At 44.5% G+C, this 27,484-nt stretch overlaps 1 protein-coding gene and 1 long non-coding RNA gene across 4 annotated transcripts in view; one reads left to right on the forward strand and one right to left on the reverse strand.

Annotated features, from left to right (window-relative positions):
* Window positions 1-27,484, forward strand: part of ANXA7 (annexin A7) — a 78,030-nt gene that overhangs the window by 574 nt on the left and 49,972 nt on the right. Inside the window, exons 2-4 of one of the 2 annotated variants that reach the window (XM_043519164.1) lie at window positions 22,074-22,128; window positions 26,688-26,882; window positions 26,913-26,946. In XM_043519164.1, the coding sequence (XP_043375099.1) occupies window positions 22,075-22,128; window positions 26,688-26,882; window positions 26,913-26,946 (283 nt within the window). In that variant the 5' untranslated portion in view covers window position 22,074. Of the gene's footprint in view, window positions 1-22,073; window positions 22,129-26,687; window positions 26,947-27,484 lie in introns of both variants that reach the window. The other variant, XM_043519163.1, reaches the window with a different exon arrangement.
* Window positions 3,933-27,338, reverse strand: LOC122461095. Of its 2 annotated transcripts, XR_006282823.1 has the most exons (4): window positions 26,920-27,299; window positions 26,006-26,889; window positions 10,759-10,763; window positions 3,933-3,943 (listed from the first exon to the last, which is right to left on the reverse strand). It is a non-coding gene; the product is annotated as an uncharacterized LOC122461095 (long non-coding RNA). The 2 variants fall into 2 exon arrangements; XR_006282822.1 differs by lacking the exons at window positions 3,933-3,943; window positions 10,759-10,763 and having other exon boundaries at window positions 26,538-26,889; window positions 26,920-27,338.

Below are 27,484 nucleotides of genomic sequence, written 5' to 3' on the forward strand. Positions count from 1 at the left end.
GCGCCTGGGCTCCGGCTGGATTCCATAACTAATTTTTAAAGTAATTTTAAGGGATGTCTATTTTTAAGCTCTTTATAAACATTTAAAAAGGAGCAGACGGTAAGTATTGACTGACAATAGGTGTTGATTTCCAAAAGTGAAAGCTCTATAACTGTTAAATCACAATTTGTCAACATTTGCGGGGAGGGATAGCTCAGTGGTTTGAGCATTGGCCTGCTAAACTCAGGGTTGTGAGTTCAATCCTTGGGGGGGCCAGTTAGGGATTGGGGATTGGTCCTGCTTTGAGCAGAGGGTTGGACTAGATGACCTCCTGAGGTCCCTTCCAACCCGGATATTCTATGATAACGTCCCATGAGAAAATATATAAAGTAAGTATCCTTAAATCAATATCTAAAACAGCATTTTTCTTACAGGTTTCAGAGTAGCAGCCGTGTTAGTCTGTATTCTCAAAAAGAAAAGGAGTACTTGTGGCACCTTAGAGACTAACAAATTTATTAGAGCATAAGCTTTCGTGAGCTACAGCTTATGCTCTAATAAATTTGTTAGTCTCTAAGGTGCCACAAGTACTCCTTTTCATTTTTCTTACGTTGCCTATTTGTAGAACGATTATTGATGGAAATTGTTTCCTTTGGCTTGCATGTGTGCAGTGAAATCCACATTTTTTGATATTTACCAATAAAAATGTAATCCTTCCAAGCCTAGTTATACCAGTTACACCCCTACTGTGGATGCAGTTGCATTGGTATAGTTTATTTCCCTTCCTATAACACCTTTAGGGCATGGCTACACTTGCAGCTGTAGAGCACTGTGAATTAAACCCGCCTTCGTACAGCGCAGCAGGGAAAGCGCTGCAGTCTGTCCACACTGACAGCTGCAAGCGCACTGCTGTGGCCACATTCGCAGCACTTGCAGTGGCATTGGGAGAGGTGCATTGTGGACAGCTATCCCACAGAGCACCTCTTCCCATTCTGGTGCTGTGGCTTGTGGGAAGGGGGCGGGGAGTTCAGGGCATTCTGGGTCCTGTCCCAACACCCCGTGATGCATCGGTTCGCATCCCAGCATTTCCTTTGTTTCCATCCACATTTGGTGCCATCTTTCAACAGTTTTTGTACTGCGCACTCTCTTTCCTTTCGGTCGGTGGGAATGGAGCCTGAACTGCTGAGGAATATGCTGACGAGTCTCACCAGCACATCATGTTTGGCAGTTGAGTTATTCCTTAAGATCCAAAGTGACAGTGAGGACTCTGATGATTATATTGGGTCGAGTAACGCAAATGACACAAGTTTGCTTGTGGCATTCACGGACATGCACACCACCATGGAACGCTGCTTTTGGGCTCGGGAAATAAGCACTGAGTGGTGGGATCACATCGTCATGCAAGTCTGGGATGACGAGCAGTGGCTGCAGAACTTTCAGATGAGAAAAGCCACTTTCATGGGACTGTCTGAGGAGCTCATCCCCACCCTGTGGCGCAAGGACAGATTGAGAGCTGCCATGACGGTGGAGAAGAGGGTGGCTATTGCAATCTGGAAGTTGGCAACTCCAGACAGCTACCGATTGGTCGCCAACCAGTTTGGAGTGGGAAAGTCGACTGTTGGAATCGTGTTGATGCAAGTTTGCAGGGCCGTTAATCGCATCCTGCTCAGAAGAACTGTGACTCTGGGTAACATGCATGACATTGTGGCTGGCTTTGCACAAATGAGTTTCTCTAACTCCGGAGGGGCATTCTGGCATATTCCAGTTCTGGCACCAGCCCACCTAGCTTTCGAGTACATTAATCGGATGGGCTATTTCTCTATGGTTCTCCAGGCGCTTTTGGTCACTGTGGGCGTTTCGTTGACATTAATGCAGGCTGGCCCGGAAAGGTGCATGACACGCGCATCTTTTGGAACACTGGCCTGTTCAGGAAGCTGCAAGCTGGGACTTTTTTTCCCAGACCAGAAGATCACCGTAGGGGATGTCGAAATGCCCATTGTGATCCTTGGAGACCCTGCTTACCCTTTGATGCCATGACTCATGAAATCCTACACAGGGAGCCTTGACAGCAGCAAAGAGTGGTTCAGCAACAGGCTGAGCAGGTGCAGAATGACTGTGGAGTGTGCTTTTGGCCGTTTAAAGGGTCACTGGCACTCTCTGTATGGGAAGGTGGACCTGGCTGATAACAGCATCCCCCTGGTAATATTCGCGTGCTGTACCCTCCTTCATAACATTTGTGAAGGGAAGGGTGAAAGATTCACTCAGGCATGGAACTCGGAGTTTCAACACCTGGAGGCTGAATTTGAACAGCCAGAGAGCAGGGCTACTGGAGGGGCCCAGCATGGGGCTGAAAGGATTAGGGATGCCTTGAGGGAGTAATTTGAGGCTGAAAGCCAACAATAATGTCTGGTGTGGTGCCCTGCATGGGAGTAAAGTGCGGTAGGAATCTGTGTTTGCTATGTATGATGCACTGACTTGCAGTGCCTGTTGCTTTCCTGGGCTAAGGTTTCTTTTATGCAATAATAAAGAATGTTTTCAAAGCCAAAAAATCAATTTATTGAAAAGAAACACAACACAACTGTTTGGGAAACACAAAGGGGAAGGGAGTGGGGTGGGGAATGGTACAATCACAGATTTGTGTATGTCCCATCTGAAGTGCTGTGCAATGCGTGCTGCACTTCAGGATGACTATACTGCATGGTGATGGGGGTTGAGTGCAGTGAGTACGGGTTGTAGTTTTCGGGGCTGGGTGGTGAAGCTACAAGTGTTGGAGGCAGCAGGTGGCAGTAAGAACCTGGATGTTGGGGAAAGTGGTTTGGAGGTGACATGGTGGCACAAGGGAAAGAATTTTGGGACAAGGGTGGGGGGGGAAGTGCAGTAGTGCTCTGCCTGCATGGCTACAAGTGCCTGGATTGAGTACACTTGGCGTTCCATGATGCTTATCAGCCACTCTGTGCTTTGGTGCGGGCGATCCGTATTCTGTTGGCAGACCCTCCTTTCACTCTCCCACCACTCCTGCACTTTTTTATTTTCGTTAGTTGAATACTGCATGACTTCATGCAGCATGTCCTCTTTGCTTCTACGTGGCCTCTTCCTGATTCTTTGCAGCCTCTTGGCCATTGATAACATGGATGGCTGAAATCTCAAGGTTGCAACTATAAAGGCAAAATGCAACACTTAGCAGAGGCAGCATTGTTCACACCAGTCAGAGCAATGATTCCCCCATACTCAAGGGCAAGCACAGTCTACACAATAGCTTAATTTGCCTGTTCCAAAGCGAGCACACGGGAGCCCCAAAATGGTGAGTAAGCACAGGGTGAAGCGTGACTGATTGTTTTGCAGCTGTACTGACCTTTGGGTTTCTGTGCCTGGGGGAGAGTCAACAGGAGCTGGGGGCCGCTATAGTGAACACTATACCCACATTTTCCACAGGATTTTGACCTGGAAGATATCTTGCTGCTGAGGATGACTTGGGAAGTAAGGGAGGGTCTTCTACTGCAATGCGGCTTCCGCCTTGGCTCATGTGCAGCTTGCCTGTATGCAACAATGGTCCCCCTGCCCCCATGGCACAATGGCATGGACAAGTTAGCCTTACTGGGACGAGGACAACAGTGGCTCTCCCAAAAAACCTGCGCAAGCACATTGCCTTGGTTCTGGCTGAGACTTTTTAAGAGATCACTGAGGCTGATGACCGCAATGTGAGAGAGCACATCAACGCCCTATTCCGCATCTAGGCATGCATGCAGCCCTAATCCTTCTCACCCCAAGAGCCCGCACTGAATATTTTCCTTCCCAAAATAAAAGCCGCTTACCAGGAACCTCCTCTGGTGTTTGTTCTTCCCCAAGCACTGGCCACCGCGACTGGCTACCTTCCTCCTGGCTTGAGAACAGCTCCTGGCTGCATGCACCTAGGGATTCTGGGGTGTCTTCCTCCGCCGGAGCACCCTCGCTCCCGCTTTGCTGGCTCCTTCTCCTCCTGCCTTGTTGCACTGGCCTCTGAGGTGTCCATGGTGGTACTTGGTATGGAGGTGGGGTTGCCCCCAAGTATCGCGTCCAGCTCTTTGTAAAAACGGCAGGTCGTGGGGGCAGCTCCGGAGCGGCTGTTTGCCTCTCTGGCTTTGTGGTAGGCATTCCGCAGCACCTTCACTGCAGTGCGTCCCAGTCATGACCCCTTTCCAGCATGGCCCTTGATATCTGCCTGAAGATATTGAAATTCCTGCGGCTGGAGCGCAGCTGGGCCTGGACAGCTTCCTTCCCCCAAACACTGATGAGGTCCGGCACCTTGCCACTGCTCCATACTGAGGATTGCCTGGCACATGGAGGCATGGTCACCTGGAAAGATTTGCTGAGAGCACTCCACGCCTGGCTGAGCAAACAGGAATGGGATTTTCAAAATTCCTAGAGAATTTAAAGGGCGGATCTTACTGTTGGTCACCTGAGGACAGGGCAGTAGAATTCAAAGTGATGACCAGAGTGGCTAGAACAGGCATTGTGGGATACTTCTGGAGGCTGATCAGAGTGCAATAATAGACCAGGGCGTCCACACTGGCGCTGCAGCTCTCCAGTGGGGGCATAGCAAACGTTATTCCACTCGCCGAGGTAGAGTACCAGGAGTGCTCTAGCCGTGGAGTCAGAGAGCTCTATGTGCCTTGCCAGTATGGATGGGTAGTGAGCTAGGGTGCCTGGGGCTCCTTTATTGTGCTGTAACTCGCAAGTGCAGCCAGACCCTTGTACTGATACACTTTAGTCCACACTAGGAGCTTGTACCACTTGTATGCCAATATAGTTAAAGTGGTACAACTTTCTAATGGAGACAAAGTCTTGTTTGAGTATGTCTACACTGCAACTCTGCAACTACAGCTGACCCATGCCAGCTGTGGCGGGGCTGTTAATTGCAGTGTAGACATTTGGCTGGGTATGGAGGACAGGCTCTAGGACCGTGCGAGGTGGGACAACAGACTGAAGGAAACAAGGAAGCAACCTGAGCCCCACATAAATTGGAGTCAGATGGCATGGGCCCACCATCATGCCATGATTGCCTAATTGCAATGTAGACATAGTATTTGGGCCCCCGGTATGTGAAAGGCTGGTTCTGATTTTCCTCAGCTTCTCCTATCCTTTTTCTAGTACCCATCTAGAAAATAAGGCCTCTTCATTCTGTTTAAAAATACTGAAAAGTGTAATTAAAATGTGGGAAGGACAATATAATGAGGTGATTACAGGTGCTCTCTACCCTTGAGCCACATGCACTCCATTTACTGGCTGTCCTTGTAGTGACCCTTGGAGAGTGATGAGAAATCAAATGTGTAAATGCTTTTCCCTTTTCTGAAATTAGTTTTGTAGAAGCCAAAAGATAATGTTTCTTGCCTTATTCTGTAAACTCCTGTTCACACTTGACTTTAATTTCTGCTTCTGTCCACACAGCTCTTCTTGGAATTGTCTATCTCCTAGCATAATTATGAACTGAAATGATTTGTTGATGCTCTTATATATACCTCTTAATCCTTTCTTTGCTTTCCTGTGGCCAGATGAAGACTGTGGGAGTCTTTAAAGTTTGGTCTTTTATTTTCAAATTAACCCAGGAAAAGGAATCGCCTACAACTTTGTACATGCTCTTTCTACTATATTTTTAATATGTTTTTGCTGTGCTGTCCACACCCCTTTTCTGCTACTTTTGCTAAGGAGGGGAACTTTGGAGGCTGCAGGAAGTGCAGACAAAGAGCTTTTAATGCATTAAGTTTGTGAGTGGCTTTTGGAGTTATACTTTCTAGGAAGGTGGCAGTTGAGAGCTCTGCAGTGGTGCCTCTGATTTACAATATTTTTACTAGTCTTTGTCCCTTATGAGAGACAAGGCCTGAGGGAGGGCCACTGTTGAAGTCAGTGCCTCCCTGTTGCTCATAGGTTTTTCCAAACAGGGGCATAGTGAAACTGACACAATTCTTGTTATTTCACCATTGTCCAATGTTCTGAATAACAATAATGAAACTTACCACTGCCTTTTCAGTCTTGTTCTGCTGCTCTTTGGGGAAGCTATAACCAAAAAAGGGAGGCTGACTCTAGCATGGTCTGCAGACTAGAGAAGACAGCTCAGCATTTGGAAGACTGTCCTTGTAATTGTGAGGGTAGAAACTTATAAAAAAAGAAAGATGATTTAGACTCCTTCTTTTACCTGGAAAACCTTCCTATTAATTCTCTAGTGCAAATATATTTTTCAAGCTCTTGTTTGTGTCCCTCTTCTAGCCAATTCATCATATTGTAATAATTATAGAATAACCAGTTTTCTCCTAACACTTAAAAGGCAGTTTCACTTTTGAACAGAAAAGACGCTCCATAATTCTAGAGTTTTGAAACTCAATGTGCATTATTATTTGCTGACTCACGGGGGGCATAAGGATGGATTACAAGTATATTTGAATAATGTTTCAGTGAAGATGCTTCAGAGGGCATCCATTTCATGCCTCACAAACTGCTGTTAAGAAAAAAAAAAAATCCTGGAACTAAAACCACATTAAAAAAAGATAGAATCTGTTTTCAGTTTTGTGATGTGAAACTTCCTTAACAAAGGGCGAAGTCTCAGTTTTGCTAAGGCAGGTGTTTCTCAAGGACCGGTCTGTGAGATCTCCCTGACACAGTTTAGGAAGGCAGGCAGCAAGCTGCTCTAAAGCATTCAGAGGTAAGTGAGTTCATGTGCTGTGGACACGCAGCTGGCTAATGTTTAACAAGTACTTAGTCCCATATTATGCAAGGGATTTAATTTCTCTCCTGAAAAGCATCTGCCCATACTGAAGCTATTTCAGTAAAGGTTACTGCCAGGTTACATTAACTTTTGAAAACTGATTACTACAGTGTTTGAACCATAGCTGAGATTAGTCTCCAATCCAGTTCAATGTACCTCAGTCTAGTTGTAATATGGGCAGTGCTATTGAAAACTGTGGCCTCTATGCAAGCCATTACATAATTTTAAGTCATCCATTCTTTATTTTCAAATTGAATAAAATGAATTTTTTTATTTTAACAGATGAAGAAAATACAAACAATGTTTCTATGGTGATGGTGCCTAAGGACCCCAAATAGGGAATTAGAGCCTCATGAAAATTTTTACAACACAAATATATTCCATGCCACAGATACAGTCCCTGCCCAGAGAGCGCATAGTCTGTGATTTAGAAAATACAAAACAGGTGAATAAATAGACAAAGGGGAGGGAGGAAAGTTTTTAAAAAAGGTAACAGTAGAGATGGCTCTAATTGCATATGTTAACAGTGCACAGGTGGCCACAAGCGTAAACTGGCAGTTAACTTGCTAATCAAAAACTTAGACAACTTGAACAACTGGTCTGTTTTATTTGAAAATTAGAAGTTTGAAATTCCTTCCTGTTCCTGCCCTCCCTCATGTGAAGGTATCTATTTTCACTCTTTTTGCTTTCACTAATAAATCAAAGGGAAAAATGTAGGTTAAAACATTTAGTTTAGTTTTCTGTCTGGTACTAAAATCTTAAATTATGAAAATGAAATTTTATGTTAATGTTTTTAGCATGTTTCAAGACGTAGTTAAAGGATTGTTGGATCTCATTTGCTCTACAAAATGAAACTGTTTTAAACTGTTGGGGAAACAACAGTGTTGCAGGCCAATTCCTCCAAGAGTTTGATTTTTGCAGTACAGACAGGACTGTGGTATGACGTCAAATTATATAATACATTTTAAATCTGATATCTTTTAAATTATGTTATGAAAACTATAACCAACAGGATCCTTGTTTCATAAACCTCTTCCAGTCCCCTTAGAGTTGGCAAGCTTCCTACTTAGGGCTATAATTTATTAATGGAATTAACAAAGTAGACAAGCTGAAAATCATATTTTTTTCTTTCAGTTTTAGTAATTTTTGTTGGGTAATGATAAGTAATTTTCAGACTTTCAGACACTAGGGTCCCTTTAAGCAACAACTGTGAAACTGACTGGTCTGGTTACTGTCCAATGGAGTTGATACGAAGTGTAAATGGCATAATATCTTGAAGACGCACATGATTCAACCAAGATTTTAAATTCAAATCTAAATTGTACTTAATAGAGGAAACTTTTGAGTTTAACAGTGTCAATATGCCTCAATGGGTCACAGCTGAGCATCCCAGATTCAGGACAAACTGCTGAGAAATAAGGCCAACTGATGGTTATTCTTCCATAAGATGTACCACTCCAGTAACTAAAGTAAACTTCTGTCTCACCACACTGGTAGCAAGAAGTCAGAAATACAGTTTCCCAGCCCTTGTTTCACCACCCAGACACTAGACTTAATGATGGAGTGGCTATTTAAAACCAGTTTCATCAAAGGGCTCTTCTAATCCCAAGAGATGAGCCAATGTAGCCAGGCCATATAATAACTCGGATCTTACCCATATCATGCTGTTGCCAGTCCTTTATTATCGAATATTTAAAGGTTTTTATAAGAGAAAAGAAAGAGGAGAGAATTAAAATGGTCAAAGGAATCAAATACGTACAGTCATTGCAAAGTTCTCAGAACAGGTTTGTAGTTGTGATTGAATTAGGGTTTGCCAACCTTTCAAGTGCAGAAAACCGAAACACCCTTGCCCCGCCCCTACCCTGCCCCTTCTCTAAGGCCCCATCCCTGCTCATTCCATCCCCCCCTCCCTCTATTGCTTGCTCTCCCCACCCTTACTCGTCATTTTCACTGAGCTGGGGTAGGCGTGCAGGAGGGCATGCGGGCTCTGGGGTGGGGATGGGGAATGAGGGATTTGGGTGCAGGAGGGGGTTCCGAGCTGGGGCAGGAGGTTGGGCTGTGGGAGGGGGTTTGGGGTGCGGGGCTCTGGCAGTGCTGACCTCAGGCTGCTCTCAGGAGTGGGGACATGTCTCTCCAGCTCCTAGGTGGAGATGTGGACAGGGTGCTCGCAGATCCTCCCTGGATGCCCCCTCTCCTAGGAGCCAGACATACCGGCTACTTTTCCGGGAGCTGCGTGGAGCCAGGCAGGGAGCCTGCCAACCCGCTGCACTGCCAACCAGACTTTTAACGGCCTGGTCAGCACTGCTTAGGACACGTGGTAAGCCTTAGATGGAATAAACTGCTGGCTTGTACTGTCTCTGGTAACTTCCAAAAGATTGGAAGGTCCTGAGTCCATTGGTTGTAATGCTTCTGTTAGGGTAAGTCCATAGTCCAGAGATCAGATCAGGAAAGAAGCAAAATGGAGAGCTTCCAGGGTCTTTATACTTTCTCCCATGTGGAGGGAATGCTCTCAGTCTAGTTTGTGGAAAAACTACAGGTGCATCATGGAGTCCAGGGTCATATGAGCCAGTCACATGCCCTTGAATGCTTGATGAAACATAGCCAGAGCCCATTACCCATATTTTGGCACAGGATGGCCCACCATGGCAGGGATAATCTTCTTCCTTGGCCCATTGTGTTTGTTAATGGGCCATCACTTGAATGGTCCATGTCACAATGTGCAGGCTAGACTAAATGCAAACTATCTTGTGGGTGTACCGCAGGAGCAAACGCATTTGAAATACAGGTATGTAGTCAATATTCATAACTTCAGATACAAAATGATATACGCATACAAACAGGATAATCATATTCAGAAAATCATAACTTTTCCATTGACACTTACATGATATAATTTGTACAAGACTGTTGCAAATTGTATAGCGGTGGTAGCAACAATGATATACATGGTCATACGCTAATCATATAACATCACAATAAGTTCCTTTTAATTGAAATTTGACTTAAGTTACTATATTCAGCAAAAAAAAGGGGGGGGGGGGGAAAAATCCACTGTTTCTTTAGTAGAAAATAAGTAGTAATTTGTATGTGTGTGGTTAAACATTAAACACAAGTCTGAAAATGTAAAATACAATGCTGCATTAGGGATGCTTCCCCTTAATTTATCATATTTACTTTGATCAACTTGATCCATCTCCCAAAGCCTTCTTTTGCTTGTCTTTGGCACGGACTCTAAGGTTGCTCTACTTCTATACTTGTCACATCATAGTGCTAACAGTATGACTTATATGAGTGAGAGACTGACAACATGTAATCCTATACTATTTTTGTTTCAGGACTTGAATTTGGTCTGATACACTTTGATTTTTTTAATGTTTTTGCTTTAATTCTCAGCAAGTTAATTTTGTAAATGCTTGCTACTTTCTGTGTAGCTGATGGTCAGTAAAAATGAAAGACTCCTGTTTAAACATTGTTTTACTATCTGGTATGCTATGCTGAAGTGGAGTTTTTAGTCCTGGGGGAATTCTGCGCCAAAACATTAAAAATTCTGTGCACAATATTTTAAAATTCTGGTAAAATAAGAACTAGATAAGTTAATGGAGGCTAGGTCCACCAATGGCTATTAGCCAGGATGGGCAGGGATGCAAAACCATGCTCTGAAGTGTCCCTAGCCTGTGTTTGTCAGAGGCTGGGAATGGACGACAGAGGATGGATCACTTGATAATTACCCGTTCTGTTCATTCCCTCTGAAACACCTGGGATTGGCCACTGTCAGAAGACAGGATATTGGGTCTAGATAGACCATTGGTCTGACCCAATATGGCTGTTCTTATGTAAAATTCTGCATATTTTATTTGTCAAAATAGCACAATATAATCATGCTCGTTTCAATTATTTTGGTAATTTATTTCAAAATACCTGTCGGCATGTATGTCTGTAACAATACAGACAAAAACATAGTTTCAGGAAATTTTTGGGGGGCAAATAGATTCCTTACTAGGCATATTAATACAGTCTGTCCCCCTCAGCAGCCCCGTGTGCCCCACTCTGTCTGTCCTAACCTGGCTCGGTGGTCAGGGTACTATGATGAATGCAGCCAGCTGCTGGCTGTTCTGGCGCCACAGTGGTCTCTGGTGGGTGAAAGGCGGAACTGCAGCACTTCTTGGGCAGAATGTATTTTCTGCAGGGAAAAAAATTGTGTGTCATATGAATTCTGCATGTGTGCAGTGGTGCAGAATTTCCCCAGAAGTAAGTTGTCCTGGCCAGGAATAAATAGGAAATGCTGGGCAGTTATTGACCAATACTGCACTTTTTTCTCACTTATTGCAATTTCCTCCACTGTGCGTGTGGATGAGACTACCATTTTTACTAAAAACTGTACAGTAGGTAGTCCCCAGTCAGAGTGCTCGGATGGTCTTTCAGTAACTAGGGTTTATGAATATCCCTCCCTTGGATTGGAACTATCCTTAGAACTCCCTGTCTAACTGCCCAAAACAGGTTGGCTGATCCTGTTCCCACTCCTACACATCCCTTCCCTAGCCCAGATACCATTTATAATTTAAGTAAGAAGAAAATTATTTTTTGGAAGGGAAACTAAGGAGAAATAGTGGAGGGAGATGGTGCTGAGTGGGGAGAGAGTCAAAAGATTACAGCAATGGGGCATATGGATGGGGCTTTCTGAGGTGACTGGCAACAAAATGGCAGATAAAATTCAATGTTGATAAATGCAAAGGAAATGCACATGGAAAGCATAATCCCAACTATACATGATGGGATCTAAATTAGCTGTTACAAACTCAAGAAAATGAGTACTTGTGGCACCTTAGAGACTAACAAATTTATTAGAGCATAAGCTTTCGTGAAGCTACAGCTCACTTCATCGGAAGTGAACTTCATCATAGAATATCAGGGTTGGAAGGGACCCCAGAAGGTCATCTAGTCCACCCCCAATCAAGAAAGAGAAGTTGAGTCATTGTGCCTAGTTCTCTGAAAACATCACTTCAATGCCGCAGTGGCAGTCAAAAAAGTGAACAAATGTTAGGAACCATTAGGAAAGGGATGGATAATAAAAAATATCATATTGCCTCTGAAGAAATCCATGATACCTCCACATCTTGAATACCGTGTGCAGATGTGGTCTCCCCCATCTCAAAAAGATACATTGGAATGGGAAAAGGTTCAGAAAATGGGCAACAAAATTATTAGGGATATGGAACGGCTTCTGTATGAAGAGAGAAGTAAAAGACCGGGACTCTTCAGCTTGGAAAAGCGACGACTAAGGGGGGATATGATAGAGGTCTGTAAAATCATGACTGGTGTGAGAAAGTAAATAAGGAAGTGTGATTTAGTTCTTCTCATAACACAAGAACTAGGGGTTACCAAATGAAATTAATAGGCAGCAGGTTTAAAACAAACAAAAGGAAATATTTTTCATGCAACGCACTGTCAACCTGTGGAACTCCTTGCCAGAGGATGTTGTGAAGGCCAAGACTATAATGGTTCAAAAAAGAACTAGATAAATTCATGGAGGATAGGTCCATCAATGGCTATTAGTCAGGATGGATAGGGATGGTGTCCTTAGCCTAAGTTTGCCAGAAGTTAGGAATGGGCGACTGGATGGATCACTTGATGATTACCTGTTCTGTTCATTCCCTCTGGGACACCTGGCATTGGCCACTGTCAGAAGACAGGATACTGGGCTAGATGGACCTGTTTATATGTTTATATTCTTATTTTCTTAATATTCTATTAGAAGATTCTGTAGACTGTAGAATATCCTATATTGAGAATGTAGGAGTGAAATTCACCCCACCTTCATAAAACCTAAGTATTCAGTTTCTATTCAGATAAGTGCAGAGGTTACATTCATTCCTTCAATCCAGGGTCAGGGGCTGCTGCTGCTCTTGGTTCTGGGCTGAAATAGTAGCTCCAGCCCCTCCACATTGATTGTGCAGGATACTGTATCCAATGGATCTGCAAACACTCCCCTGGCTAACTGCAGGGCTTAAGTAATAGTGTGGAAGACTATCCTCAGCCTTTCACACCAGGGATGAATGTCACTTCATCCCTAGTGCAGATCTATAGCTTTTTGGCAGTTGTACTTGTTTAAGGGAGATAATGCATATTGAAACCAGGCCTTTGTGAGGCCTTTCCTTTACCTGAATGTTTCCTCCCTGTTTTTGCCTGACTTCTGGGTAATGTTTGCATTGCAATAATTAATGAGTCTGGAAACATTTGCTATAAACATCCATTTTCAGTGTTTTCTACTAATTAGTAAATATTTGCTTTCAGGTTGAAACTTGGATCTCTGCAAAACTTTTTCATGCAGCACTTAGCTGTTTTGGTTTGTTTGTTAATGGCTTAAGAGAGCAATGTAATTATGTGCTGTGGGTCATGTTCATCATAGTAGAAGTTTTAAAGGCCATGATATTTCTTATGAATGACCATGTTTACTTCAGTGGGAGGCTGGTGAGGATAAGGTTTTGCAAATTATTTTAAAGATTGCAGGTAGCTGAGAGGTGGTTAATGAACATTGAAATAATACCAAACATGAGAGATGAATAAACATACAGTTATGATTTGCTGGCAGGTTTAGGCAACTATCCTGACTCTTTTTTTTTTTTTTTTTTTAAACAAAAAACATATTTTATCATCTTGAGTTTAAGGAAACAATCTCTTCTGTTTTGGTATGAAGCCTTCCCTGTTGCCCTTTCAGTTGCAGCAGTAAAGAGTTATCATTTGTGAGAAACAATACAAAATGGTGATGCTGTGGGTTTTAAAAAATTGAATTCTGCTACTTGATCTCCATTATTTTTGCTCACTGAGCCCTGGTCTACACTATGAGTTTAGGTTGAATTTAGCAGCATTAGATCAATTTAACCCTGCACTCGACGAAGCCATTTTTTTCGACTTAAAGGGCTCTTAAAATTGATTTCTGTACTCCCTCTTCCGGCAAGGGGATTAGCGCTGAAATCAATCTTGCAGGGTCGAATTTGGGGTAGAGTGATTGCAATTTGACGGTATTGGCTTCTAGGAGCTATCCCAGAGCGCTCCATTGAGACCGCTCTGGACAGCACTCTGAACTTAGATGCACTGGTGAGGTAGACGGGAAAAGGCCCGCAAACTTTTGAATCTCATTTCCTGTTTGGCCAGTGTGGCAAGCTGCAGGTGACTGCAGATCTCATCAGCAGAGGTGACCATGATGGAGTCCCAGAATCACAAAAGAGCTCCAGCATGGACAGGTACTCCCATGCTCCAGCATGGGAGGTACGGGATCTGATCGCTGTGTGGGGAGACGAATCCGTGCTATCAGAACTCAGTTCCAAAAGATGAAATGCCCAAACAGTTAAAAAAATCTCCAAGGGCATGAAAGACAGAGGCTATAATATGGACACGCAGCAATGCCATGTGAAACTTAAGAAGCTCAGGCAAGCCTACCAAAAAACCAGAGACACAAACGGCTGCCCAGGTCAGAGCCCAGGACTTGCCACTTCTATGGTGAGCTGCATGCCATTCTAGGGGTGCAGCCACCACTCACCCCTGTGCTTTGACTCTGTCAGTGGATTATCATGCAACTGGGGTGCACATTTTGGGGACGAGGAGGATGATAGTGCACAGCAAGCAAGCGGAGAAACCGATTTCCCCGAGAACCAGGAACTGTTTCTCACCCTGGACCTTAAGCCAGTACCCCCTGAACCTGCCAGGCGGAGAAGGGACCTCTGAATCATAGAATCATAGAATATCAGGGTTGGAAGGGACCCCAGAAGGTCATCTAGTCCAACCCCCTGCTCAAAGCAGGACCAAGTCCCAGTTAAATCATCCTAGCCAGGGCTTTGTCAAGCCTGACCTTGAAAACCTCTAAGGAAGGAGATTCTACCACCTCCCTAGGTAACGCATTCCAGTGTTTCACCACCCTCTTAGTGAAAAAGTTTTTCCTAATATCCAATCTAAACCTCCCCCATTGCAACTTGAGACCATTACTCCTCGTTCTGTCATCTGCTACCATTGAGAACAGTCTAGAGCCATCCTCTTTGAAACCCCCTTTCAGGTAGTTGAAAGCAGCTATCAAATCCCCCCTCATTCTTCTCTTCTGCAGACTAAACAATCCCAGCTCCCTCAGCTCTCCTCGTAAGTCATGTGCTCTAGACCCCTAATCATTTTTGTTGCCCTTCGCTGTACTCTTTCCAATTTATCCACATCCTTCTTGTAGTGTGGGGCCCAAAACTGGACACAGTACTCCAGATGAGGCCTCACCAGTGTCGAATAGAGGGGAACGATCACGTCCCTCGATCTGCTCGCTATGCCCCTACTTATACATCCCAAAATGCCATTGGCCTTCTTGGCAACAAGGGCACACTGCTGACTCATATCCAGCTTCTCGTCCACTGTCACCCCTAGGTCCTTTTCCGCAGAACTGCTGCCGAGCCATTCGGTCCCTAGTCTGTAGCGGTGCATTGGATTCTTCCATCCTAAGTGCAGGACCCTGCACTTATCCTTATTGAACCTCATTAGATTCTTTTGGCCCAATCCTCCAATTTGTCTAGGTCCTTCTGTATCCTATCCCTCCCCTCCAGCGTATCTACCACTCCTCCCAGTTTAGTATCATCCGCAAATTTGCTGAGAGTGCAATCCACACCATCCTCCAGATCATTTATGAAGATATTGAACAAAACGGGCCCCAGGACCGACCCCTGGGGCACTCCACTTGACACCGGCTGCCAACTAGACGTGGAGCCATTGATCACTACCCGTTGAGCCCGACAATCTAGCCAGCTTTCTACCCACCTTATAGTGCATTCATCCAGCCCATACTTCCTTAACTTGCTGACAAGAATGCTGTGGGAGACCGTGTCAAAAGCTTTGCTAAAGTCAAGAAACAATACATCCACTGCTTTCCCTTCATCCACAGAACCAGTAATCTCATCATAAAAGGCGATTAGATTAGTCAGGCATGACCTTCCCTTGGTGAATCCATGCTGACTGTTCCTGATCACTTTCCTCTCCTCTAAGTGCTTCAGGATTGATTCTTTGAGGACCTGCTCCATGATTTTTCCAGGGACTGAGGTGAGGCTGACCGGCCTGTAGTTCCTAGGATCCTCCTTCTTCCCTTTTTTAAAGATGGGCACTACATTAGCCTTTTTCCAGTCATCCGGGACTTCCCCCGTTCGCCACGAGTTTTCAAAGATAATGGCCAAGGGCTCTGCAATCACAGCCGCCAATTCCCTCAACACTCTCGGATGCAATTCGTCCGGCCCCATGGACTTGTGCACGTCCAGCTTTTCTAAATAGTCCCTAACCACCTCTATCTCTACAGAGGGCTGGCCATCTCTTCCCCTTTTGTGATGCCCAGCACAGCAGTCTGGGAGCTGACCTTGTTAGTGAAAACAGAGGCAAAAAAAGCATTGAGTACATTAGCTTTTTCCACATCCTCTGTCACTAGCTTGCCTCCCTCATTCAGTAAGGGGCCCACACTTTCCTTGGCTTTCTTCTTGTTGCCAACATACCTGAAGAAACCCTTCTTGTTACTCTTGACATCTCTTGCTAGCTGCAGCTCCAGGTGCGATTTGGCCCTCCTGATATCTTTCCTACATGCCCGAGCAATATTTTATTCTTCCCTGGTCATATGTCCAACCTTCCACTTCTTGTAAGCTTCTTTTTTATGTTTAAGATCCGCTAAGATTTCACCATTAAGCCAAGCTGGTCGCCTGCCATATTTACTATTCTTTCGACTCATCGGGATGGTTTGTCCCTGTAACCTCAACAGGGATTCCTTGAAATACAGCCAGCTCTCCTGGACTCCCTTCCCTTTCATGTTAGTCCCCCAGGGGATCCTGGCCATCTGTTCCCTGAGGGAGTCAAAGTCTGCTTTCCTGAAGTCCAGGGTCCGTATCCTGCTGCTTACCTTTCTTCCCTGCGTCAGGATCCTGAACTCAACCAACTCATGGTCACTGCCTCCCAGATTCCCATCCACTTTTGCTCCCCCACTAATTCTACCCGGTTTGTGAGCAGCAGGTCAAGAAAAGCGCTCCCCCTAGTTGGCTCCCCTAGCACTTGCACCAGGAAATTGTCCCCTACGCTTTCCAAAAACTTCCTGGATTGTCTATGCACCGCTGTATTGCTCTCCCAGCAGATATCAGGAAAATTAAAGTCACCCATGAGAATCAGGGCATGCGATCTAGTAGCTTCCGTGAGTTGCCGGAAGAAAGCCTCATCCACCTCATCCCCCTGGTCCGGTGGTCTATAGCAGACTCCCACCATGACATCACTCTTGTTGCACACACTTCTAAACTTAATCCAGAGACACTCAGGTTTTTCCAGTTTCGTACCGGAGCTCTGAGCAGTCATACTGCTCCCTTACATATAGTGCTACTACCCCACCTTTTCTGCCCTGCCTGTCCTTCCTGAACAGTTTATAACCATCCATGACTGTACTCCAGTCATGTGAGTTATCCCACCAAGTCTCTGTTATTCCAATCACGTCATAATTCCTTGACATCACCAGGACCTCCAGTTCTCCCTGCTTGTTTCCAAGGCTTTGTGCATTTGTATATAAGCACTTGAGATAACCTGTGATCGCCCCTCATTCCCAGTATGAGGCAGGAGCCCTCCCCTCACAGACCTCCTGCCTGTGCTTCCTCCCGGTATCCCGCTTTCCCACTTACCTCAGGGCTTTGGTCTCCTTCCCCCGGTGAACCTAGTTTAAAGCCCTCCTCACTAGGTTAGCCAGCCTGCTGGCAAAGATGTTCCCTCTCTTCGTAAGATGGAGCCCGTCTCTGCCCAGCACTCCTCCTTCATGGAACACCATCCCATGGTCAAAGAATCCAAAGCCTTCTCTCCGACACACCTGCGTAGCCATTCGTTGACCTCCACGATTCGACGATCCTACCCAGGCCTTTTCCTTCCACGGGGAGGATGGACGAGAACACCACTTGCGCCTCCAACTCCTTTATCCTTCTTCCCAGAGCCACGTAGTCCGCAGTGATCCGCTCAAGGTCATTCTTGGCAGTATCCTTGGTGCCCACGTGGAGAAGCAGGAAGGGGTAGCGATCCGAGGGCTTGATGAGTCTCGGCAGTCTCTCCGTCACATCACGAATCTTAGCCCCTGGCAAGCAGCAGACTTCTCGGTTTCTCTGGTGAGTGTACCTTTGTAAATATAATACGATTTGAAAGCAAGCATGTTAATGATTAATTTGCCCTAAAGACTTGGGATGCATTTGCGCCCAGTACACCTGCTGGAAAAGTTTGTTAATGTGTCTGGGGATGGAGTGGAAATCCTCCAGGGACATCTCCATAAAGCTCTCCTGGATGGTAACCTATTTGAAATAGGGTAATTTTATTAAAGGGACATTCAGAGGTGGCCGTTCCCGCTGGGCTGTGTGCCTGTGGCTGAACAGAAATCTTCCCCGCTGTTAGCCACGCTGTGGGGGGAGGGGTTAAGTGATCATCCAGATAATTGGGTGGGGGTTAGTTGGGTTTGTGCTGCATATTAACCTGAAAACCGCAGCTCCTCCTTTTCAATTGCCAACCCATTTTAAATGGCCAACCCAACGGCTGCTTGGTACGGGATATGAGGGCACTGCTGTTTGAAACCATTCCCACATGTTATGAAGGTTAAAGAAGCCAAAAGATTGTGGCTTACCATGGCTACCTGCAAGCCGAATTCTGTTGCCCAGACCTGCGTGTGTGATCTCTCACACCAAACCAGCAGACCCTGAATGTAAGAGGCAAAATGCGACCTTATACCGAAAGAACATGTGCTATGTAATGTTAATAGCAAGGTTCACCCTGAAAGAGTCTACCCATTGTTCTCTAAAATGTCTTTTTAACTACTACTCTCCCTTTTTTTTTCCCTCCCGCAGCTGCAAATGTTTCAACGCTCACACTATCATCTCCTTCCCAGAGGCTAGGGAAGATTAGAAGGCGAAAAAAACACACTCGCGTTAAAATGTTCTCCGAACTCATGCAGTCCTCCCACTCTGAAAGATACCAGCAGAATGCGTGGAGGGAAGCAATGTCAGAGTCCAGGAAAGCACAATATGGACGCGAGGACAGGTGGCGGGTTGAAGATGATAGGTGACATCAGCTTGCTGACAGAAGGCAGGAGGATCAAACTGATGTGCTCCGGCGTATGGTTGAGCTGCAGGAAAGGCAGGAGCACAGACTGCCACTACAGCCTCTGTGTACCAACCGCCCTCCTCCCCAAGTTCCATAGCCTCCTCACCCAGACGCACAAGAATGCAGTGGGGGCCTCCGGGCACCCAAGCACTCCACCCCAGAGGACTGCCCAAGCAACAGAAAGCTGTCATTCAATAAGTTTTAAAGTGCTGTGTGGCCTTGTCCTTCCCTCCTTCCCCACCCCTCCTGGGCTATCTTGGCAGTTATCCCCCTATTTGTGTGATGAATTAATAAAGAATGCATGAATTTCAAAACAACAATGACTTATTGCCTCTGAAAGCAGTGATCGAAGGAAGGTGGGGAGGGTGGTTAGCTTACAGGGAAGTAGGGTGAACCAAAGGGGTGGGGTTTTATCAAGGAGAAACAAACAGAACTTTCACGCCGTAGCCTGGCCAGCCATGAAACTGGTTTTCAAAGCTTCTCTGATGCGCACCGCGCCCTCCTGCACTCTTCTAACCGCCCTGGTGTCCGGGTGCACGTAATCACCGGCCAGGCGATTTGCCTCAACCTCCCACACCGCCAGAAACGTCTCCCCCTTACTCTCACAGATATTGTGGAGCGCACAGCAAGCAGTAATAACAATGGGAATATTGGTTTCGCTGAGGTCTAACCGAGTCAGTAAACTGCTCCGGCATGCTTTTAAACATCCAAATGCACATTCTACCACCATTCTGCACTTGCTTAGCCTATAGTTGAACAGCTCCTGATTACTGTCCAGGCAACCTGTGTATGGCTTCATGAGCCATGGGAGCACGGGTCCCCAAGGATAACTATAGGCATTTCAACATCCCCAATGGTTATTTTCTGGTCTGGGAAGAAAGTCCCTTCCTGCAGCTGTTGAAACAGACCAGAGTTCCTGAAGATGCAAGCATCATGTACCTTTCCCGGCCATCCCATACTGATGTTGGTGAAACGTCCCTTGTGATCCACCAGTGTTTGCAGCACCATTGAAACGTACCCCTTTCAATTTATGTACTCGTTGCCTTGGTGGTCCAGTGCCAAGATAGGGATATGGATTCCGTCTATCACCCCATCACAGTTAGGGAATCCCATTGCAGTAAAGCCATCCACTATAACCTGTACATTTACCAGAGTCGCTACCCTTGATAGCAGCAGCTCAGTGATTCCGTTGCTACTTGGATCACACCAGCCCCCACAGTAGATTTGCCCAATCCAAATTGATTCCCAACTGACGGGTAGCTGTCTGGCACTGCAAGCTTCCAGAGCTTGCCACTCGCTTGTCAACTCTGAGGACTGCTCTCATCTTGGTATTCTTGAGCTTCAGGGCAGGGGAAAGCAAGTCACAAAGTTCCATGAAAATGCCCTTATGCATACGAAAGTTTTGCAGCCACTGGGAATCATCCCAGACCCGCAACACTATGCGGTCCCACCAGTCTGTGCTTGTTTCCTGGGCCCAGTATCGGCATTCCACGCATTGAACCTGCCCCATTACCACCATGATGTCCATATTGCCTGGCCCGTACTTTGAGAGAAGTCTGTGTCCATGTCCTCATCACTCTCGTCACCGCACTGCCATTGCCTCCTCACCTGCTTTTGTAGGTTCTGGTTTTGCATATACTGCTGGATAATGTGCATGGTGTTTACAACACTCATAACTGCCACAGTGATCTGAGCAGGCTCCATGCTTGCCATGGTATGACATCTGCAGGAGAGCAGAGTGGCAGTGGAAGCAGCAGATGGATGACGATGCTGACAGCAATATGGTGCCCGCACGGAAAAGGGCACGAAACTATTGTCAGCCGTTGCTTTCACGGGGGGGGGGGGGGAAGCAAGGCGTAGGCTGGCAGCAGATGGTGCAGTACGACTGCTAGCCATCGTCTCCTGGGTGCTCACCAGCAGACGGTGCAGTACGACGGTAGCCGTCATCGTTTCCAGGCAGACTGAATCTCCATGAGACGAAACTTAAGAGAATGACCTGGAGTCACTCCCATTTATGTCCAGGTGCCCCGACCGACCTCACTGAGGTCGGCCAGAGGCACCCAGCAGACGACAATGATGACGATGACTACCAGTCGTACTGCACGCTGTCTGCTGCCACAAGGGCAATGAGCTGCTGCGTGTAGCAATGGCAAAGGAGGGAGGGGATAGCTCAGTGGTTTGAGCATGGCCTGCTAAACCCAGTGTTGTGAGTTCAATCTTGAGGAGGCCATTGGGATCTGGGGCAAAATTTGGGATTCATCCTGCTTTGAGCCGGGGGTTGGACTAGATGACCTCCTGAGGTCCCTTCCAACCCTGGTATTCTATGATTCTACCACGTCTGCCAGCCACCCAGGACACGACGGTGACTGTGTATGAGCGGGTTCCATGCTTGCCGTGGTATGGTATCTGCATGGGTAACCTAGGAAAAAAGGTGGGAAATGAATGTCTGCCATTGCTTTCATGGGGGGGGGCTGACAACATATACCCAGAACCCACCCGCGACAATGTTTTTGCCCTAGCAGACATTGGGATGTCAACCCAGAATTCCAATGGGTGGCGGAGACTGTGGGAACTGTGGGATAGCTACCCACAGTGCAACGCTCTGGAAGTCGACACTAGCCTCGGTACCGTGGACGCACTCCGCCGACTTAATGATCTTAAGTGGGGAAACACATAATTGGCTGTATAAAATCTAAAAAATTGACGTCTATGAATGGGATCTAATTTCATAGTGTAGGCATACCCTGAGTTCGGTGTGTGAAATAGATGCTTATTTTTGTGCTAGAAGAAGATTATATTAAACATATTTTTATTAGTTATGAAAATGATAGCTTCATAAACCATTTTTAACTTCCATAATAAAGTACGATGCCCCTCTTCTAGCTCCTGATCTTGGAAGGTGCAGAATGTCCTTCGCTTCACTGGACCAGACCCTTACAGAACGCTTTCCTGGGAGACAATTCTCTTCCCGTACTTGTCTGGTTAAACAAAAGTGGCACTGAGTGGCATGATTGATATGTGGTTTCCTTTTGTATCTGCCTCATTAGGTTTGTGTGTCTGAAAAGTTCTGAAATGAAAACATATATTTTTTAAAGTAGCTGAGACAAGTAAAATCATACGTATCAGTAACATGTACTGACCTCCACAGCTAAGCAAGATAATGCGTACTCAGCACACAAACAACTAACTCATGCCACTGTACTTTAAAATCCAAAAGTTGGTCACTGAAAAATGTGTTCTTTTTCAGAATGTCATACCCAGGCTATCCCCCTTCAGGCTATCCTGCTTTCCCTGGATATCCCGTAGTATGGCCTGTTTTTTAAATGCCTTGTACTTGCATTATAGGCCACACCCTTGTGACTTTCTCTTCTGTCATGTCGTGCTGGAGGAATATTAGTCATTACTTTCATGCAGGATATTATTTTTAGGTTTACAGTCTCTGGTATCATCCCTCAAGATATTCATGAGCTTGGGTGCAGATAATCTAATGCAGTAAAGAATTATTTCCTCTCCAGTGAGGAAAAAAAGCATGTTCCTGTAATGTGCATTCAGGGCATTTCATGATCTCCTATTTGCTAGGCTGAGAGAAGCTTGGCTCAGTTTTGGTGATTTTTTTTTGTTTTTTGTTTGTTTTGTAACTTGTCGATTCTCTTGATTTTCTTTGTTTTCTTGGAGATTTATAGATACTAAGGTCAGAAGGGACCATTATGATCATCTTGTCTGACCTCCTGCACAATGCAGGCCACAGAATCTTACCCACCCACTCCTGCAAAAAATCTCACCGATGTCTGAGCTATTGAAGTCCTCGAATCGTGATTTAAAGACTTCAAGGAGCAGAAAAGCCTTCAGCAAGTGACCCATGCCAATGCTACAGAGGAAGGCAAAAAACCTCCAGGGCCTCTCCAATCTGCCCTGGAGGAAAATTCCTTCCCGACCCCAAATATGGCGATCAGCTAAACCCTGAGCATATGGGCAAGATTCACCAGCCAGATACTACAGAAAATTCTTTCCTGGGTAACTCAGATCCCACCCCATCTAATATCCCATCACAGGCCATTAGGCCTATTTACCATGAATATATAAAGATCAATTAATTACCAAAATCACATTATTCCATCATACCATCTCCTCCATAAACTTATCGAGTTTAATCTTAAAGCCAGATAAATCTTTTGCCCCCACTGCTTCCCTTGGAAGGCTATTCCAAAACTTCACTCCTCTGATGGTTAGAAACCTTCATCTAATTTCAAGTTTAAATTTCCTGGTGACCAGTTTATATCCATTTGTTCTTGTATCCACATTGGTACTGAGCTTAAATAATTCCTCTCCCTCTCCGGTATTTATCCCTCGGATATATTTATAGAGAGCAATCATATCTCCCCTCAACCTTCTTTTAGTTAGACTAAACAAACCAAACTCCTTGAGGCTCCTTTCATAAGACAAGTCCTGTGCTTCTTGTCATGAGAGCAGTGTTTATTCAGTAGTTTGGATCTACATTTGAATCCAAACTTTGTGACTCATTCCCCATGTATATAGATCTTCTGATCTGGGGTTCCGCTTCAGCCTATTATACAGATGATATTTGAATCTAGATCAGTCTTTGCTGGAGTTTACACATCTGGTCATGGTTCAGGTTCAGCTGTAATACCCTGTAGATCTGTGGCCTGATTTTTCAGAGGTGCTGAGCAAACTGTAGCTCCCATTAATTTCAGTGAGAGCCGTGAGTAACGAGCATCTTTGAAAATCTAGCTTCTTGCTCCTATACCGTGAGGACTTGACTTGTCTTTTGCTGAGGCAACAGAGCAGTTTAGCTAATATGTCTTGTCTTTTGGCTGTGGGACTTCATTCCCCTTGCAACTCATGAATAGAAGATCTAAGATTCCACTGAATTCTCCTGGGGTCATTCTGCGCCAAGATATTAAAAATTCTGCCCACAATATTTTAAAATTCTGCAAAATTCTGTAAAGTTATATGTCAAAATAACACTACATACACACAGTTTCAATTATTGGTAATTTATTTCAAATACCTGTCAGCAAGTATGTCTGTAACAATACAGACACATACAAAAATTCCCCCAGGAGTAGAGAGTTAAAGAAACTACTATGACAACCCCTTCCTGTTTCTCTGCATGCTTCCCCCCTCCCCAGAGCCCAGTTGGGGCCAGACACCCAGACAACCTCTTCCCCCCAGCCAATACACCCAAACCCCCTCCCTCCCACAGCTCAGCCACAGCCCCCCCAGCTCAGATACCCGCACCCTCTTCCCCCGAGCCCAGCTGCAGGGTCCCCAGTCGTTAGTATTACCATCAGCCTCTGTCTCAAGTTAAGAAGTGGAAGAGTAGCTGAATGCTTTTAGATTAAATCTGCATTTAACAAACAGAACCAAACTTTTTCCTGGAGGTGCTGAGCACCAACATATGGTTAAAAAATCAGGCTCTGCTTTTTTAAGGAAAAATCTCTAACTGAGGGTTTATTGTTGGTAAATATTCATAGTATGAAAAGTTATGTTGGTGAGAACTACCCTTTAAAAGTACACAGCTTGAAATCTGGTCAAATTCAAAAAATGAATTAAGTATTTTCAGATACTATACCTGCCATTAAGCTTTCTGCCTTGTCTTGTCAATCACATATATATTTTTAAAGTGTGTTTTCTTTACCCACTTGAAGTGTGAAAGATTCGTACGAACAGGGGAAACCGTGAAACTGACTATATCCAAAGTGCTGTCAAGATGGACAAAAAAACAAATCAGAAAGAAGCGAAATACCTTTTCTACTTTTCAGTTATAGTAATGTTAGGCATTTACTATAACAATTTATTATAACACACGTTTTCAGACAGAAGTGTGATTTTTTTAAAGTGGATTTTGTCCCTTTAAAATAATATTAAACGGGAAATGGGAAATTCCTGATGATTTATATATGGCATATAAGAAATTGGACATCAATAACCAAAAAAAAAAAGGGTAAGAGAATGTTTGCAGTAGCATTCCCAACTTTACTGAAGAGTTTCTACCTAGCATTATTGCTAGACACATCACATTTATTCTACAAGTGCATACTATAAGTCAAATTTTAGATTGTGAAAACACTTCATTTGTAACATGTATTTTGATCAATATTTTCAGATAAATTTTGAATTCAAGTATCATTAATCATTACACTGATTTCAAAAGTTTTGTCACGATTCTTTAAAACATAGCCCAGGACAGCCTAGGAAATGGAGATTATTAGTGCAGCCTTGAGTGATACGGTCTTCATTTCCAAAAAGCTTCAAAACAAACTTCAGTCCAGCAGAAGAAGATCAAAACTAATCTAGAATCCTGTGGATGGTTCTGCACTGGAAAATTTAAGCTAGTTTGAGAACTGTAACATGATGAAATAATTCATATACAACAAACTCAAGTACTATGCATACAGCACAGCTGCATTTATCATTTTTTCAGTAATCTGCTAATATATTCAGAATGTGTCCTAACAATTCTAGTAAAAAGGAAAGGAGTACTTGTGGCACCTTAGAGACTAACAAATTTATTAGAGCATAAGCTTTCGTGAGCTACAGCTCACTTCATCAGATGCATCCGATGAAGTGAGCTGTAGCTCACGAAAGCTTATGCTCTAATAAATTTGTTAGTTTCTAAGGTGCCACAAATACTCCTTTCCTTTTTGCGAATACAGACTAACACGGCTGCTACTCTGAAACCTAACAATTCTAGTGGCACCCTTTGTGCAGCTATAGTTAAGGGCTTTATTAGCTTTGTCTGTTAGAAACCTCTATTTTCATGAGCAAAAGTGCTGCACTGAATTCTGAAATACTAAAGTTTCATCCCAGAAACACACTTGATTTCATTACGTGAATAATTGGAATATCTTAATTAGAGTTTTTAATGAAATATTGCAGCTTATTCGTTGTGGATTTATTGTTTTGCTAGGTTTAAAATATTTTAAAATGTGAAATGATTGCTATTTTGCCTAAAATGAGTAGTATTGTTAGTGTTAGGTTTGTCGGCTAGAAATTTACATTACAATTGCTCCTAGGTGAGGTGTGTGGCCTCTGTATTGTCCCAACAGGCCCTGAAATCAGGAAGTCATACTGACAGTGTTTTTCTAAATACCCCACTTTGTTAGCAGGTTTTGATTTTACTGGGAAGGCTTAAGTGGGTTATGCTATAATAAAAACAGAAAATATAAGGAAGGTGGGAATGACCTTCTGGGCAGGAAGAATTTAATGTGTGAGCTGAGCAGTCCAGAGGTAGGAATCTTGGGAGCAGCCAAGCCTGAGAAGGTTTGAATAGAGTTTTGTTGTATTGTTAATTTCTGTTAATAAAACCAAATCCCAGGAAGTGGTGAGTATGAATTGTACATAATGTGTGGGCTGTGTTTGCAGAGCAGTTTGGGAGTGGCACCTGCCTAGAACTTATTTACAATGAACCAATTTGATTTATATAGTCATGAACTATAGTTTCAGTAGCTCTTGGATTGCATATTTCTGAGATCTCATGTATGGCTATTAACCCATAGGAACTTTTCCCTCGGAGACCCTAGTCAATTTTGAATGTGCTGTTTCAAGATCTGTATTTCATTTATTGCTCATCTTGCTATTAGAGTGTTAAAGGTCAGGGTCACACTTGACAAGGCAAATACATTTTGATGTCTCCATATCAGTACTGGTTTTTTTAACTCAGTAACAATAGTTAAAGTAAGTTCATCAGTGCAGATTTTGAATTTCTCTTCTTTGTTAAGGGTTAAGTCAGACTTTATTGTTAATTAAGTTGTGCATACTTTGGTACCTAGAGAAAGAGAGTCTGTATTCCTTGTCTTTCTAGCAGATACACAATATTCTCTCCATTATCTGTTTTCAGCCTACAGGACAAGAGTCTGTTTATCCACCTGCTGGTCAATATCCCTATCCTGCTGTTCCTGGAGGCTTCCCTCCTGTGGGAGGTGGTGCATATTCTGCAGCGCCACCGAGTGGTGGGTTCCCAGGAGCTGCAGGATACCCTGTGTCTGGAGGCTACCCTGGAGCTCCCCAACCTGGGGGGGGCTACCCTGGAGCTCCCCAACCTGGGGGGGGCTACCCTGGAGCGCCCCAACCTGGGGGGATGCCATCTTATCCCGGAGGTAATATTCAAGAACATTGTTCACAGGTTAATTCCATCATAATCAGTCCCTGTATTTGGTTCAGAAAATACAAAAAAGGAAGCTTTGTCTAGTGGTTATTGCAGGGGACTGGCACTCAGAGCTTGGTTCTGTGGAGTAGGCAATATTAATATTATAATAGCACCCAAGGGCCCAGGTGCTAGGCACTATACAGACATGGAAAGAAGTGACCAGTGTCCTGAAGGGTTTACAGTTTAATGATACAAATGGACAAAAGAGTAGGGGATGGGAATACAAACAAATGAGTAGGTTTGTTTTGTTTTTTAATTGGGGTTAGAGGAAAGGAGTAGGAAGAGGAAAGAAGAGAATGGATTTCAGAGTAGCAGCCGTGTTAGTCTGTATTCGCAAAAAGAAAAGGAGTACTTGTGGCACCTTAGAGACTAACAAATTTATAGAGCATAAGCTTTCGTGAGCTACAGCTCACTTCATCAGATGCATTTGGTGGAAAATACAGTGGGGAGATTTATACACACACAGAGAACATGAAACAATTGGTTTT

Source organism: Dermochelys coriacea, chromosome 7 (genome assembly GCF_009764565.3).
Source record: "Dermochelys coriacea isolate rDerCor1 chromosome 7, rDerCor1.pri.v4, whole genome shotgun sequence".
Taxonomy (NCBI): domain Eukaryota; kingdom Metazoa; phylum Chordata; order Testudines; family Dermochelyidae; genus Dermochelys; species Dermochelys coriacea.